At 41.5% G+C, this 17,069-nt stretch overlaps 1 protein-coding gene across 1 annotated transcript; it reads right to left on the bottom strand.

Moving 5' to 3' along the window:
- Positions 1-721: 721 nt before the first annotated feature.
- LOC129081043 (zinc finger protein 57-like) lies at positions 722-16,863 on the bottom strand. Its single transcript, XM_054586602.1, has 4 exons — positions 16,803-16,863; positions 3,669-3,795; positions 2,368-2,551; positions 722-1,952 (listed from the first exon to the last, which is right to left on the bottom strand). The coding sequence occupies exons 1-4, from the start codon at positions 16,803-16,805 to the stop codon at positions 848-850; spliced, it is 1,419 nt and encodes a 472-aa protein (XP_054442577.1). The 5' UTR covers positions 16,806-16,863; the 3' UTR covers positions 722-847.
- Positions 16,864-17,069: the final 206 nt, after the last annotated feature.

Genomic DNA, 17,069 nt, shown 5'->3' with positions numbered 1-17,069 from the left:
TTCTTGCAAGTTCTGGAGAGAACACAGCATGGCCGAGGACCAGTGAGGATGTTGGGGGAGAGAGAGTGCAGACCTCAGGCTCTGCCTTTTATTGGGGTCAAGGGTGAGGTGCCTGGGATTTCAAAGGTTTACTCTTTATTGACAAAGTTAAAACTTTACTCTTTATTGACAAAGTTAAAACATAAGAGCAGAAATTAGTTTAAGGGGAGAGAAAAGCATGGTTAAGTGGTCACTTATCTAGTTCACCCAGGACTTTTTGAAAAGAAAATTTCATGGGTCAAGGCAGCCTAATTATATATGTAGTTGTTTTAGTAGTAGCTGAGTCATACAGTTGGCTATACGCTTGAGATGGATGTCTTTGAGATGGATGCCCTGTCAATCAAAAACTTACTGTCAAGCACTTATAATACAATCAGAAAAGTTTAATGTAAGGCACTTCCACTACAATACTACATAAAAGTTAAATTACTGTCATATTGAAAGCTTATTTCAAATCACTATGGGTCCAATAAACTTCAAAATGAAAACAGAAAATAGGTACTAACTGAAAAAACACAAATCAAACTTATACATTATAGCTGAAAGAATTGAGAATTATTTCTTACATAAACATTTATTTCTGAAGGAACTGGAAATTTATCACTTAATGACCCACTTAAAAAATGAGATATTGACAAACATAATACCATATTTATAACTTCTATAACATTTCTTTCCTGGTATGAATTTCCTGGAGCATTATATAATAAGTAGATGTTTTCCAACATTATTTAAAGTTACAAGATTCCTGTCTAGAAAGAATGTCTTAACCAAAAGCTTTTGAGGAATACGTGCATTCAAGGTGTTGCTATCCAGTGTGCATTTTTACATGGTTTCTAAATGATGAGGGCCACTTGAAGGCTTTTCCACACTGTTTACATTTGTGGGGTTTCTCTCCAGTGTGCATTCTCCCATGTTTTTGTAAGGATGAGGACCAACTGAAGGCTTTCCCACATTGTGTACACTCATAAGGCTTCTCTCCTGTGTGGGTTCTCATGTGACCTTGAAAGGATCTGGAAGAATTGAAAGCTTTCCCGCATTTTTCACATTTATACAGCTTCTCTTCAGTATGAATTCTCACATGTTCTTGAAAGTTTGAGGACCAAGTAAAGGCTCTTCCACACTGTTTACACTTGTAAGGTTTCTCTCCAGTGTGAGTTCTCACATGTCCTTGGAAGGACTTGGGAGAACTGAAAGCTTTCCCACAGCTTTCACAGGTATAGAGTTTCTCTCCAGTATGTGTCCTCACGTGGGCTTGAAAGGTTTCAGGCCAACTGAATGCTTTCCCGCATTTCTTACATTCATAGGTTTTCTCTGCAGTGTGAATTTTTACATGTCGGGTCAGGGAATAGGAATGACGAAAAGTTTTCCCACATGCTTTACATTCATAGGGCTTCACCCCAGTGTGTGTTATCATATGCCTTTGAAGTTCTGAGGGATAAATGAAGGCTTTCCCACATTCCTGACATTTATACAGCTTCTTTCCTGTGTGAGTTCTCACATGTCTAGAAAGACTGGAGAGTTCATTGAAGGATTTTGCACACTGCTGGCATTCATAATTTTTCTCTGTAGTGTGCATCCTGATGTGTTGAGTGAGGCAGTAGAAGTAAGGAAAGGTTCTCCCACATAATTTACATCCATAGGGTTTCTCCCCAGAGTGAGTTCCTAGGTGTGAGGCACAAATGTAGCCCTGTTTGCATTCCTGACACTGAGATGGTTTATGTCCACGGTGAGCTTTAACATGTTTCTTAAGGGAAGAAAGATGTGTGAAGCCTTTTCCACACTTGGTGCATTCATATGGTTTTATTCCCATAGAAATGGGTTTATGCAGATTAAGATTGGGAATGTGAATGAAGGTTTCTTCATGTTGATTTCCATCACTACGTTCACAGAACCTGTCCTCCATATGATTCCTGTTAAAAATGAGAACCACTTTATTAACAGTATGTTTATTAATGATTTTTTATTAACAATCAGTAAGTATATAACTACATTTCTAACTCCATTTCAGTATTTCAATATACGAGAAATTGTCCTACCCTTTCTAAATTGTCTGGAAGCTTAATAAACTAAACACTCTGGAAGAGAGTTCAGAAAAATTCTCTATTCATATGCTATTTGCTGTATGTGTGATTTTCCTATAATTGTTTTGAACTGAATTGTTTCAAACACTCAATGTCTACTTTAAATAAAAAAATTTTTTTTTGTTAAATACATGTGAATAAACAAATATAGAGCTAGGATTATAATTTTTATGTTTTACAACTTTATGACATACTAAGAATCTCTTCTGGGATTCTACCACCTTCTCTTGTGAAGGCACCTCACCTCAGTGGTCTCCCATGGTTTTGTTGCTCATCTTCAATGCTCTGGTCATCCCCATTTTTTGCTAAAATGTAGATACAAGAATTATTTCTTGTGAATTTTGCTATTTTCTCTTTGTTAGGTATTTTTTCCTCATAGATATCCTGCTGAGTAATGGGCCCACTGGCTGTAAACAGTGTCTCATTATCTGAAACAAAAGTAAATATATTAAGGAATGAGGAAGGCATTCGTGAGCAAAGACAGACTTTGAGGAGTTTAGCACTTGTAAGACTTTACCAGTGACAGGCACATTAAGTCAAAATGATGGTTAATTCCCTAACGACCATCAAAAAGCTTCAAACAAGAAAATTCTCTGTGAACCAAAATGACCCATAAAGACTATACCCCACACTAATGACACCAAAGAACCTCCAAATCTTTTAAACCAAGACAAACAGTAATGCAGTAAAATACAAACAGAAAACATTTGAAGTTTTAAGGATTTAAAAACACACACACACACACACATAAAATCTGTGGTTATTACTTTTTTCTTCCAAAGACATTCTTTTTTTTTTATTTTATTTTAAAAGTATTTACTTATTTTTAGAGAGAAAGGAAGGGAGTGAGAAAGAGAGGGAGAGAAACACGAGCGTGTGGTTCCCTCTCATGTGCCCCCTACTGGGAACCTGGCCTGCAACCTAGGCATGTGCTCTGACTGGGAAATTGAACTGCCGACTCTTTGTTTCACAGGCCGGCGCTCAGTCCACTGAGCCACACCAGCCAGGGCCCAAAGACATTCTTATGCATTTGATATGGATGTTTTATGGACAACCTTGAATTTAGATCAAAATTTTATTTGGTCTACTAAAATCTACTCAGCCTGTAAAATTGTAATTCTGTTTATTTAAGCTTCACTGATCACTGATAATAACACCAACAGCAACATCTTCACATCTGAAGGACAGATTTCTATTGCTTTGCAATCACACATCAATGCTTGAGTTAATGTCCTACTTCTCAGAAACTCAAAACTAAATCATCTAATAGTTAATTGGTTATTTTAAAAAGTCCATGTGAAAACTTTGAAGTTACGAGAATTCAAATAAAATACTTTTAAGTGAAAACAAAAACAAGACAAAGTCTCAGTTTAATACCCAGATTTCCACTGTCATGGAAACATCATTAGATTTTAGGTCCATGGTGGCTGTGACCATCTCAGTCTCATTTACCAATAACTCCTTTCCTGCATGTCAGGTCTTAGAACAGCACTGATAAACACTTCTTCACTAAATGACTCAGTGAAATGATGATGCCATCCTTACCCACTGAGGCCAGGTTCTGGAAGTTTTCCAGCATCACATCCCTGTAGAGGTTCTTCTGAGCAGAGTCCAGCAAAGCCCACTCCTCCACGGTAAAGTCGACAGCCACATCTGCAAAGACCACTGAGTCCTGAAACACCAGAATGCGTGCAGGAGGATGGGTGAGTCTGAAAGCACTGGGGAACTCCCCTGACGGTTCACACTCATTTCCTAGTAAACAGCACCACTATCACTATGAACTTGACTCTACAGTTTATTGTGACTACTCTTGTCTTACTCTATCTATTGCAGAGTCCAGAGAGATGTATACAAACGAAATAAATGCTTTCATTTGAAAATATGCAGAAAAAGCCTAACTCAGCAAGCCCAGGTTGTCCAAACACTGACCATTGTTTAGGACTAATCCTTGATTGGCTCCTGAGAGAAAGTGTACAGTCCCTTGGAATCAGCTGCCAATAAGAGTGTCTGTGTATGGCTGGGGCCTTGGGCCATGGCAGAATTTATGCTGATAATGTGACTTATCGTCAATGTCTGTACTGTCCACCTGGGACACACTGTGTCATAGGCTTTTGGAAGAGCTGAGCACTGAATGGTGAAGGTCAGTCACACAGTATCCATGTTTATGTGACCAACCGTCAGTAAAAACCCCAGACTCCAAGGCTTGGGTGAGGTCCCCTAATTAGTAATATTTCAAACATGTGGTTACACATTAAGCTCTGTGCATGCATATCCGCTGAAAGGGGACTACTGAAATTTCAGCCTAGTTTTTATTGGTTTTCACCCTGTGTACCTTTTTCTATCACTAATTTTAATGTGTCCTTTCTATGTAATAAGCTGCAACACTGTATATAACCACCTTTCTGAAATAAGTCCTTCTGTGAGCTACTGTAGTGAAATCTTCATAACTGAGGGTGGTCCTAGAGATCCTTTACACAGGACCATCAACTCCTTGTGATAAACACCAACCTCCACTACCAGACACCCAGTGATCTCCCAAGATTAAAATTGCAAAGTAATCCACAAATAGATACATCACAGTGAAAATGGTGAAAGTTGAAGAGAAGGAGGAAACGTTGAAAACAGAAAGAGAAAAATGTGTCACTTAAAAGGGAAACACGGTGTTGAACCAAGACGGTGGCAGAGTAAGTAGAAGCTATGCTCACTGCCTCCCAGGACCAAACTGGAATTACAACTAAAATATAGAAAAATCAACCCAAATAACCAATTTAATATTAGCTGAACAGAAGTCTTATAACTGAGGATTTACAGAGAAAGTGATATTGAGACTGATAGGAGGGCAGAGATTATGAAGGGGTAGCTCGGCTGTAAAGGTTCACATTGAAGAGCATGGGGTCTCAACCCTACACCAGGCTCTGCATCCCAGAGCACCAGAGCTTGGAAGAGGTGCCCATATAATATCTGGCTGTAAAAACCAGCAAGGATTCTGTCTGCCAGGGAGAGACGGGAGTCTGAAGATAGAGACCCCTCTTTAAAGGGCCCACACACAAAACCTCATTTGCAGCCAATCACCCTGGACTCCAGCAAAGTGGACTAGAGTTGTGCAAGAAGAGACTGGGGTTGTGGCTCTGGGGAGAGAGCTGAAGGGAGAGCCACCAGGATCCCTGTCCTGAGTGGGATACCACACCCATACCACAGACACCATCTGTCTTGGGTGGAGCACTCCTCACCTTATGCATCAGCTTGGGGGAATGCAATAGCCCCAGCCTCTGCAATCCCTGTAGCCCCACCCGGTGAAACTCACACCCTTCTGAGGAGTCAGCTGCCTGAGCAGGGGTATAGAGGTCCAGGCACACTCAGGGGGTACCAGTTACTGAGTTGTGTAGCTCTGGAGTAGGGGCCACTTCTCCTTCCTCCCAAACCTGACGGTCGCTCCCCACCACAGGAGACTCACTAGCCCCACCCTCCCAACTCCTGGCAGCCCAGCCATGCTGAGCTTGGGCTCCTGACAGAATCTGGGACAGATTGGATTGTATGGCTCTAGGATAGAGACCATTTTTCCCTCACATGCCAACAAGTGCAAAGCTCTCCCTTCACATGGCCAAATCTTGGTCTGTTTGGGCCTGATAAACTCTGTTGGCCTTACCCTGACGATTTCCTGAGACCCTTCACCACCACAAAGGTCTGCAGCATCTAGCAGGTGGTAGCTAGAATTGGTATGCACTGGGACTTTTGCTGAGTGACCTCACATCTAGCACTGTCAGTGAGATTGAAACTGTACCAATCTGGTAAACACCTTTCGCCCATACTTGGTGACTCAAAGAGAAATCCTCATGCAACCTGAGTACTGCTAGAGGCTCTTTCAGTTACTGAATCTAACAGGCAGCTGGCAGGTTCCCACTGAAGAGCAAGGGGCCTCAACCCCACACCAGGCAAATTTTGGGGTACCATAGGCCTTTTGCTGCTCTGTCCCTGGACTCTGTGCTGGTGGAAGCCAGCCTTGTCAGCTTGGTCCTTCCCATGCACAGCCAAGCCCAGCAGAGGCAGCCACAAAATGTGGATCATTTTGTAGCTCCTAGCAGGCTGTCCAGGGCCAGTCACAGGCAGTGTCTGTCATTGATCTTCACCAGGGTCCCTCCAAAGAGGCCCCAGAACCAGCACACCTGGTGGCCAGCTTCAGATAACATCAGAGCAGGATCCAATAAGCTTTACAAGCAACATATCCAAAGGCATATCTTGGCAGGCAACAGATCCTGCTAAAACGAATCCCACTTAGTGTCATCAGTACCCAAAGAGCAGCTCATACACTGTGGTTGTGGTCAAGCCTCACAGTCAATGAGCTGAGCATTGAACCCACGCACAAACAGGCCAATACCAATCAAGACTCATTACAAGAGGAGGGTTCACATCACCCACACAAGAGGCATTTCTGGAGAACCCAGTTCAGGTGATCAAGGAGACTGTGCCACTGGATCCCACAGGATACCTATTATAATGCCATCATACCAAGACTGGGAGACACAGCAGATCTACCTAACATGAAAAAACAAAAACAAAGAGGCAGCCCAAATGGGGAGACAAAGAAACATGATCCAAATGAAAGAACAGGATGGCTCAGTTGGGTTAGAACATAGTCCCGCTATGCGAGGGTTGTGGGTTTGCTTCCCAGTCAGGACACATAAAAGAATCACCCAATGAATCCATAAATAAGTGGAACAACACATCAATATTTTTCTCTCTCTCTAAAATCAGTAAATGGTGGGGGGGAACAGAAGACATTTCCAGAATAAGAGTTAAATAAAATAGATGTAAGCAATTTACCAGATATAAAGTTTTTAAAAAACAGTTATAAGGATACATAAGGGAGTTAATGCAAATTACAAAGAACTTAGTGAGAGCACCATGAAAAAGGACATAGAAACCATAATAAAGAACCAATGAGAAGCAAAAAATACAATATTTGAAATGAAGAATGCACCAGAAGGAATAAACTTAGGTTAGATGAAGCACTGAATCAGCTATTTGGAAGACAAGGTAGCAGAAAACACCCAATTAAAGCAGCATAAAGGAAAATTAATTTTTAAAAATGAGGATAGTTTAAGGGACTTTTGGGACAACATGAAGTGTAATGACATCTGCATGATGGGGTACAGAAAAAGACAAGAGAGGGATCAAGAACCTACTTGAAAAATTAATGACTAAAAACTTTTCTAACCTGTTTAAGGAAAAAGACACACAAGTCCAGGGAGCACAAAGAGTCCCAAACAAGAGGAACCAAAAGAGGCCCACACCGAGACACATCATAATTAAAAGAGCAAAGGTTAAAGACAAACAGAGAATCTTAAAAGCAGCAAGAGAAAGTCAGTTACCAACAAGGGAGCTCCTATAAGACTGTCAACTGATTCCTCAACAGAAACTTTTCAGGCCAGAGGGATTGGCATGAAATACTCAAAATGATGAAGAGCAAGGACCTACAACCAAGACTACTTTACCCAGTAAGGCTATCATTTAAAACTGAGGGAGAAATAGTTTCCCAGACAAGAAAAAGCTAAAAGGGTTCATTACCACCAAATTAGTATTAGGAGAAGGAAGAGGGAGAAAGGAAGGAGGGAGGCGGGAGGAAGGAAAGTGGAGGAAGGACATCGATGTTTCTCTCCCTCTCTCCCTTCATTCCCCTCTTAAAAAAATAAAATATTTACAAAATAGAATAAAATGACAATAAATACATACCTATCAATAATCACTTTAAATGTAAATGACCTAAATGCTCCAGTGGAAAGACACAGGGTAACTGATGGCTAAAAAAAACAAGACCCATATATATGCTGTCTATAACAGACCCACCTCAGAACCAAAGATACACACAGACTAAAAATAAAGGGATGGAAGAAGGTATTTCAGGCAAATGGAAAGGAAATAAAACCTGAGGTAGCAATACTTGTATCTGACAAAATAGACTTTAAAACAAAGGTTATAATAAGAGACAAGGACACTACATAACAATAAAGAGATCAATACAACAAGAGGATATAACACTTGTAAACATTTATGCACCCAACTTAGGAGCATCTAAACATACAAAGCAAATCTTGATGGACATAAAGGGAGAGACAGACAGTAATAGTCATAATAGGGGATTTTAACACCCATTACCAAGGAAACAGTGGCCTCAAATGACACAATAGACGTGACAGATTTAATTGATATCTTCAGAGCATTTCACCACAAAGGAGAATATACATTCTTTTCAATTGCACATGGAACATTTTCAAGGACAGACCACATGTTATGACAGAAAACATGTCTCAATAAATTTAAGAAAACTCAAATCATATCAGGCATCTTCTCAGACCATAATGGTATGAAACCAGAAATCAATCACAAGAAAAAAACCCAGAAACACACACAAAGACATGGAGGCAAGATGATTTGTTACTAAACAATGAAATGGTTAATAACAAGATTAATGCAGAAATGAAAAGATATCTTGAGCCCTGGCTGGTGTGGCTCAGTGGACTGAGCACTGGCCTGCGAACCAAAGGGTCATGGGTTCAATTCCCAGTCAGGGCACATGTTTGGGTTGTGGGTCAGGTCTCCAGTAGGCAACCACACGTTGATGTTTCTCTTCCCTCTCCTTTCTCCTCCCTTCCCCTTTCTCTAAAAATAAATAAAATCTTTAAAAAAAAAAAGATACCTTGAAGCAAGTGAAAATGAGAACACAATTACCCAAAATCTGTGGGGCACAGTGAAAGCAGTCCTAAGAGGGAAACACATAGCATTACATGTCTACCTCAAGGAACATGAAAAATCTCCAATAAACACCCTAACTTTATACTTATAAGAACTAAAAAAGAACAAGCAATTCCCAGAATAGAAGGAAATAATAAATATCAGAGCAGAAATAAATGAAGTAGAGCCTAAAAAACAATACAAAAGATCAATGCAACCAAGAGCTGGTTCTTTGAAAAGACAAACAAGATTGACAAACCTTTAGCCAGACTCATCAAGAAAAAAGAGAGGGCTCAAATAAATAAAATCAAATCAGAAGTGAAAGAGAATGACTAACAGCACAGGAATACAAAGTATAAGCAAATACTACAAACAACTATATGCCAACAAATTGGGCAATCTGAATGAAGCAGATAAATTCCTAGATACATACAATCTTCCAAAACTAAATTAGGAATAATCAGAAAATCTAAACTGATTACAACTAAAGAAATTGATGTAATAATAAAAAAAAACTCCCAACAAACCCAAGTCCTAGACTGTCATGGGTGAATTTCACCAAACATTTAAAGAACTAACACCTACCCCTCTCAAATTATTCTAAAAAATTGAAGAGAAAGGAAGACTCGTGGCTCATTTAACAAGGCCAGCATTTTCCTAATTCCAAAACTAAATATAGACACCACAAAAAAAGAAAATGACAGGCCAATATCCCTGATGAACATAGATGCTAAAATCCTCAACACAATATTAGCAAACCAGATCTAGCAATACATTAAAAAGATCATACACCATGGTCAAGTAGACCATAGAGTTTATTCCAGGGATGCATGAACCAATATCAATATCCATGAACCAATAAACACGATATACCACATAAACAAAATGAAGGATAAAAAAAATCACATGATATCAATTGATCCAGAAAAAGCATTTGATAAAATCCAGCATCAACTGACGATAAAAACTCTCAGCAAAATGGGAATAGAGGGGACATACCTCAACATAATAAAGGTCATATATGACAAACCCACAGCCAACATCATACTTAATGGGCAAAAACTAAAAGTGTTTCCTGTAAGATCAGAAACAAGTCAGGGATGTCTGCTTTCACCACTCTTATTTAACACAGAACTGGAATTCCTAGCCACAGGACTCAGACAAGAAGAAATAAAAGGCATCCAAATTGGAAAGGAAGAAGTAAAACTCACTATTTCCAGATGACATGAGACTGTGTTTAGAGAACCCTCATGATTCTACCAGAAACTACTAGAACTGAGTAAGTTAATTCAGTAAAGTAGCAGGATACAAAATAAATATCCAGAAATCAGTTGCATTTTTATACACCAATCATGAACTAACACAAAGAGAAACTAAGAAAACAATCCCACTTACAACTGCATCAAAAAAAAAAAAAAAAAAAAAGACCTAGGAATAGATTTAACCAAAGATATAAAAGACTAATACTTGGAAAATTATAAGATACTGAAGAAAGAAATTGAAGAAAATAAAAATAAGTGGAGGTATATACTGTGTTCATGGATAGAATTATCGTTAAAATGTCCATACTACCCAAAGCAATCTATATATTCAACACAATTCCTATCACAATACCAATGGCATATTTTATAGAACTAGAATAAATATTCCGAAGATTTATATAGAACTACAAAAGACCCCCCAAATAGCAACAGCAATGTTGAGGAAAAAAAAGAACAAAACTGGAGAAATCATGCTACCTGATATCAAACTATACTACAAAGCTATAATAAAACAGCATAGTATTGCTATAAAAACAGATTTATACTGGGTTGTCCAAAAAGTTTGTTTTTTTCTGTAACATGGCTCTAGAAGCACTTAGTTGTCTTTAACATTATTCAAAACAATTTTGTTAGATTGTATTGTGACAGCTGTCATATCAGCATGTATTTCAAAAAAAAAAAAACCTTATCAAAAAATTGTGAATTTTTGTGTAGCCATTTTAATATTTAAGATGGAAGAAAATATGCAACATTTTTGGCATATTATGCTGTATTATTTCAAGAAAGGTAAAAATGCAACTGAAATGCAAAAAAAGATTTGAGCTGCCTATGGAGAAAATGCTGTGACTGATTGAACATGTCAAAAGTTGTTCGTGAAATTTTGTGCTGGATATTTCTTGCTGGATAATGCTCCACAGTTAGGCAGACAAGCTGAGGTAGACAGTGATCAATGCGAGACATTAACTAAGAATAATTAACATTATACCACTCAGGAGAGAGCTGACATACTCAAAATATCCAAATCAATAGTTATAGGGGGAAATGAAAAAAGGCATCTTTTATTTTACGGGAAAAAAATATGGATTTTTGGCCAACCCAATAGATCAATGGAACAGAATAGAGAACCCAGAAATAAACCTATACCTTTATGGTCAATTAATATTTGACGCAGAAGGCAAAAACTTACAATGGGGTTAAGATGGTCTATTCAATAAATGGTGTTGGGAAAATTGGATACATGCAAAAAAGAAACTAGATCACCTTCTTACACCATGCACAAGAATAAACTCAAAATGTATTAAATAAATGCAAGATTTGAAACCATAAAAATCCATTAAAATAGCGCAGCTTCTGGAAATGATGCACAGGGGACAGTTAACAGATGACGTTATGCATGAAGAAGGGATGTTGGCTTTGGGAGGGAAAGAAGGACTTGGCATTTTAGGGATTTAACTCCAGCCCTAGAGGACCTAGACTGGGAAGGCAGTTCCTTAACCTGTGAAAGAACTTTCCGTTCAGGGTGGAACCACTGCATCCCACAAAGCTCAAGGTCCTTCTGTGTCATTAAAATTCCTGTCAATTATTTTACAAACCAGCCCAGGAAAGGACCAAACCTCACTTTAGGAGCATTCACTGCTTTAAAGCAGGCCTACCACTTACTGGGTCTACTTGGGTTCTAGGGCCAACATGCTGTACCTCACTAGCCAGCTCACTCTCAATGAGGCAACAAAAGATTCTAGAATCTCCCAAATGCAGTGACCACAAGCAAACAGTGACCCCTCCCAGCCTCCTACCCTTTAGACCTCCTCTCTTGCTTATGGGAGTCTGTGTGCCAAGAAGGGGGCCATATGTTGCCCATGATGATCTGGTGAAAGGAGCTTCCCTCCAGTGCTCCACACTATCAGGGCACCATGCTGGCCACACCCTTGTCCCTACTGGAGACCAGGCTATCTCAGGGCTTCAGCTGTCCTGATTCTGGTGTCCTGCCGACAGCACCCCACTGGCCACTCCCTGAAAAGAACTGGCACACACAGGACAGAGACAAGCCTGGGCTTCTGGCATCTCCCCACTGAGGATGGACCCACGACACAGGTAACACTCAGGAAATGCCTGAAATATGCTAACTCCGTACAGCAGACTACTACTGTTTAGATGCTATCCATGAAGGACTAGTCTCCCAGGGGCCATGGAACTGATGACCGACTGGCTGCGGACTATTTATGACTATTTATTGGCCACCCAGGCAGGCGACTATTTCTAGAAGGGTTTTGTTGTGTGTGGTAGAGAACCCTGGCATACATAACTCAGCAATGAGGCAGGACATTAAACCAGTCAATAATGGCGCTGAAATCTGAGAACAGAGCCCGGACTGCTGACACACTTTCCTGTCTCTCTCCAAAACCCTGGGAGGAGCGGACTCCAATGCCTGCTGGTCTTCATTGAAATATGTCCTTTGGGCATTTGGCTTTTAAAATTCACACTTCATACAAATTCAACTTTGATTAAAGAGATGAGGTACCATCAGGCTTCGAGCATACATCAGGATGAACTCTAATGAAGAGGCTGGCTCCATTTGTGATGTGATCTGTGGTTTGACTGAGAGCAGCTCTCTGAGCACCACCCTCTTCCCTGCCTGGACCACTTCAGGCAAACTGGTAAGAGTCCCACAAGTGCCACATGTCCCGTGATCTGGTGGGTGGAAGGGGAAGCCTCACACATCCCCAGCTGCAACAGAATCTCCACCCACTCTCCCTCTAAGCTCCCACAAAAGTTCATACCTGCCTCCATCTCCCCAGATTCCCAACCATTTTTTTAGCGTCATGGTGCATGTGGCATTGTCTGGACAGCCAAACCCACTTTGGGTGCAGGTCTGGGATGGATCCAACCCCAAAAGGACAACATAAAACAGAGGGGCACACGTGGAACATACCTTTGGGGGAGGACCAAAGGTCCAGTGTGGGAACTTTTGAGAGGATAAACCTAAGACATCAAATGCCTAAGACATCCAATAATGTAGTTGGAAACACCTGTCATAATAAAAACCATGATGCCACCCATGTGACCACTAGTAGAAGAATCAACAAATGGAAATGGTATAGTCCCATCAGGGAAGAGTGCAAAGCAACAAAAGTTACCTACCATTCCATGGGATAAAACAAAACTGTGAACAGAAGACACCCGACACTCAGTGGGACACACAGTATGATGCCATGTGCACACAAAAGAAAATGTGCAAAAATAAAATACACTGACTTAAGAGTGTGCGCACTCTTAAGGGCAAAAGTAGGTATACAGTTGTGAGTACACAAAACAGAATTTATTCTTGTGTTATTATTTATTTATATTTTTCCATATGTAAACTATAAACCTACATTTGCCCACCCCTGCATAATTCACCTGGAAAGGAGGCCTGTCTGTAAAAGTCATTTCTAGCGGGGTGTCTAGTGTGAGGGTTTCATCCATTTCTTGGCCTGCCTGTCCTTACACGGATGTTTACTTCAGGTTGTATAGTTGGCTGGGCAGTTGCTTGCACATTTTCTATATACACTGCATTTTATAGTTAGATACTATGAAGTCAGTTATATTTTATCACAATACCACCTTAAAAGAACAATGTGACAACATCTGAATAAAGAAAAAGATGTATCCTAGTCCACAGTGCACCTGCAGGAGAACCTTTAGCAGTTTAGGAATGGGTTGGACCCTGCAGAGCCGGAGGAGGGACTCACTGAGGGAAAAAAAGTTCATTAAGGAACATACAAATGATGAAAAGAAAGGCCTTCCCCCCCCAAATTAGGTAAAACAAGGAGGCCCCTTGCCTCCTCTAAGAGATCCTATCCAGGTCCAATAAACAAAAATACATAAGAATTATAGCAGAAGTAAAGAGTTGCCTATAATCCTAGCTCAAAGTATTATTGTGGAAGATCTACAAAGAATAAGATAAGCACAGAATACTCTATTAGTGGCTTTCCAGGATGCAAACACAACAGAGAAGGAAATCTCGGTTCTCTGTGAGTCACTAGCAACCAAAGTTAAAAGGAATATTTAAAAACATTCTAGACTATTAAAACTAAATTTACTGATAAATTTTCATTTATTACAAATTTTCTTAAATTCTAAAGTTATGTCTGTGAGATAATACACACCCACCTTTCTCTGATTCCTGATACCCCTGTATCAGGGCCCATCAGAGTGATGGGTAATCCTAAATGGTAAGAGCACCTAAATGATAGGAGCATCTTTTTCTAATGACGTAACTCTGGGTGGCTCCTGAAAGGGGGCTGTCACCAGAAAGCCCCAGCCAACACTAGAATGTTGGAATGTTCAGATATAATCATACACTCTAGGGAGAGGAGAGGGGCTGGAAATAGAGTTTACAATTGATCATGCCTATGTCAGGAGGAACGCAGAAGTCCCAATAGCACCAGCTCCAGAGAGCTTCCATTTGGGGGAGCACATCCACATGGGGACAGTGACACACCCCAATTCCACAGGGACAGTAGCTCCTGCACTCAGGTCCCTCCCAGACCTCACGCTATGCCTCTTTTCATCTGGATGTTCATCTGTATCCTTTATCATGTCCTGTAATAAACTGGCAAACATAAGTCAGTGTTTCCTTGAGCCACTCAAACAAATTAACAAATTAAACCCAGAGAAGGGGTCATGAGAACCTTGACTTGGGGCCAAGTCCACAGAAGCTGCAGGTAACCTGGGGACCTACTACTTGTAATTGGCATCTGAATTAAAGGGTAGTCTTGTGGGTGAGCTCTTAGCCTCCAGGTAGATGCTCCAGATAGATGGTGTCAAAACTGAGTTAAATTGTAGGACATCTGGTTGGTGCCACAGATTGCTTGTTGTGCAGAAATGCTCCTTTACCTGGTGACCAAGAGTGTCAAAAGTGAAGTGTTCTGTGTGAAAGTAAAGGAGAAAGACAAAGGAAGAGAACTGGAGGCTTTCCCAATAAAATGTCTAATGAAGAATATAAAGTGATCATAATGAAAAATTATAAAATGTACCCAATGACATCAAAAGGACAAAGAAAGAAATGGAAAGATGGTGTGTGTTCTCTGAATGGAAACTTAATGCCACCATGATAGCAACTCTCCCCAACAGATGTAAAGTTTTAATAAACTTCCATTAAATCCAAAACCTAGTGGGGGGGTTTTGTTTTTTAATTTATAAAAAACCGGTTGTTAAAACTAAAATGACAGGCCAATGTCTAAGGAACCATGTTTCTACAGAACAAGGTAGGACTTTCCCAGAAACACATGAAGGTATTTAAGTTACAACAATAACTGGGACAACACAATACAACAAAAAAGAGGACATTTTCTGTACTGAGACAATTTCCCCAGGTGGCATCTCTGGTTCAGCCCCACAATAATGGAAGTCAACAAGACAAACACCTGAGACCCTTACTACCCTCACTAAGGAGAAGAAACGAAGCATCTGCTGGAACCTGAGGCTGAAGAAAGGAAAGCTCAGGGCTGAGCTGGACAGAGGCTGTTCACAAGTGTCAGGTGACAATGCCAAATCCTCCCTAAGACCTGTGCGGCTGGTAATATCCATGGAAGGTGTAAGGAAGCACTACCCTGAGCCTCACCCATTTGTTCTGGAAAAGGGCATGCTGCAAGAACCCCTTCCTCTCGTTTATCCAGGACAAGGCTGGCCACAGCAACCCTTCTCCTGTGCCTCATCACTGATTAACTGAACTGCTCATCCCTACTGACCAAGCAAAGCAAATGCTTGTTGGCCAGACTTTGGTTCAGCTTCTCTCCTTCCCTGAGACCCCTGCATTTTCTTCTGTCCTCAGCCTGAGCCAGCACACAGCACTCCTGAGAACAGACTGGCCTCAGGGAACTGACATCCCAACCACATCTGGTCTTTCCTGCATTTGTTGACTCCACTCTAAAGAATAAAAGGAAAAAGAAAAACCATTTAGTCCAACTCTTGAGACGCCTGAAGGTGGTATGGTCAAAGCACTCACCCTACTGCACAGCCCCTGCCCCGAGTGCAGAGTCGCTTCTTCCCACCCCTTGCAATAAATCTTTGGAAAGCCCCTCCTTAGGAAATTTGTATTCTTCATTTTTTACAGGCTTCACCAAACGATCACAGTTGCCCATTTCCTACCCAAACTTTATACAGGCTCCTGTTCTCCCCACAGATCCAGACACTGCCCCCCACACCACACCATCCCCCGCATCTGGACAAACACCGAGATGGAGACAAGGTCCTGCTGATCTGGGCCGAGAACGCGCTGACCACAGGGAGAGTGGTTCCTGTCACAACGGCTTCCTGCTCACCCTGCTTCCACTGGAAAGAAAAGCCCTTTTCTGTCGTATTTGAGAGAGGGCGCCGCTCTGAGATCCGAGCATTGTTCCCTACTGCAACAAGCTTTGTCATAAAGCCGCCTTAACCCTGTCGGGATCGAGTCCCCTTACCCCGCGTGCAACCCCCACTCAGCTCCCAACCCCCCGACCGCCGGCAACAGTGCATGTCCCGCTCTCCCTCCCTCGATCTGCCGGGCCAAGGACTCGGGTCGGAACACCGTGCGGCTGGAGGAGGCCGCCACCCCCACCTCCCCGTCGCTCAAAGCCAGTTCAGGGAGATTCGTATCAACACCCTCCGCCCCTACATTTTCCTCACCAACCCCCCTTCCCCAAACTACCACCAGCGCCCTAAAACTGACCATTAGGATCCGGTACGGTCCCGAGGTCCTCCCGGCTGGCTCCGCGGCACCTGCACCACAAAAGCCCGAGAGAGCTGTTCACGCAGCTGCGAGCCCGCCCGCCCACGGCCTGGATTGGCCGGTTATACAGACAATTCACCCTAAATGGACGGTGACCCAGGCATTCCTCCTTCGGGGAACGCTGATTGGGCGATGATACCAGCGTCTCTCCAATAAACAACTCTCCGGACCGCCCCGGCCAAGTTGTTATCCGTGGCCCCGACCCTG

Source organism: Pteronotus mesoamericanus, unplaced genomic scaffold (assembly GCF_021234165.1).
Source record: "Pteronotus mesoamericanus isolate MK-2021 breed Mesoamerican mustached bat unplaced genomic scaffold, CSHL_Meso_final contig_1210, whole genome shotgun sequence".
Classification (NCBI taxonomy): domain Eukaryota; kingdom Metazoa; phylum Chordata; class Mammalia; order Chiroptera; family Mormoopidae; genus Pteronotus; species Pteronotus mesoamericanus.
This window is presented reverse-complemented; position numbering and strand designations above follow the sequence as displayed.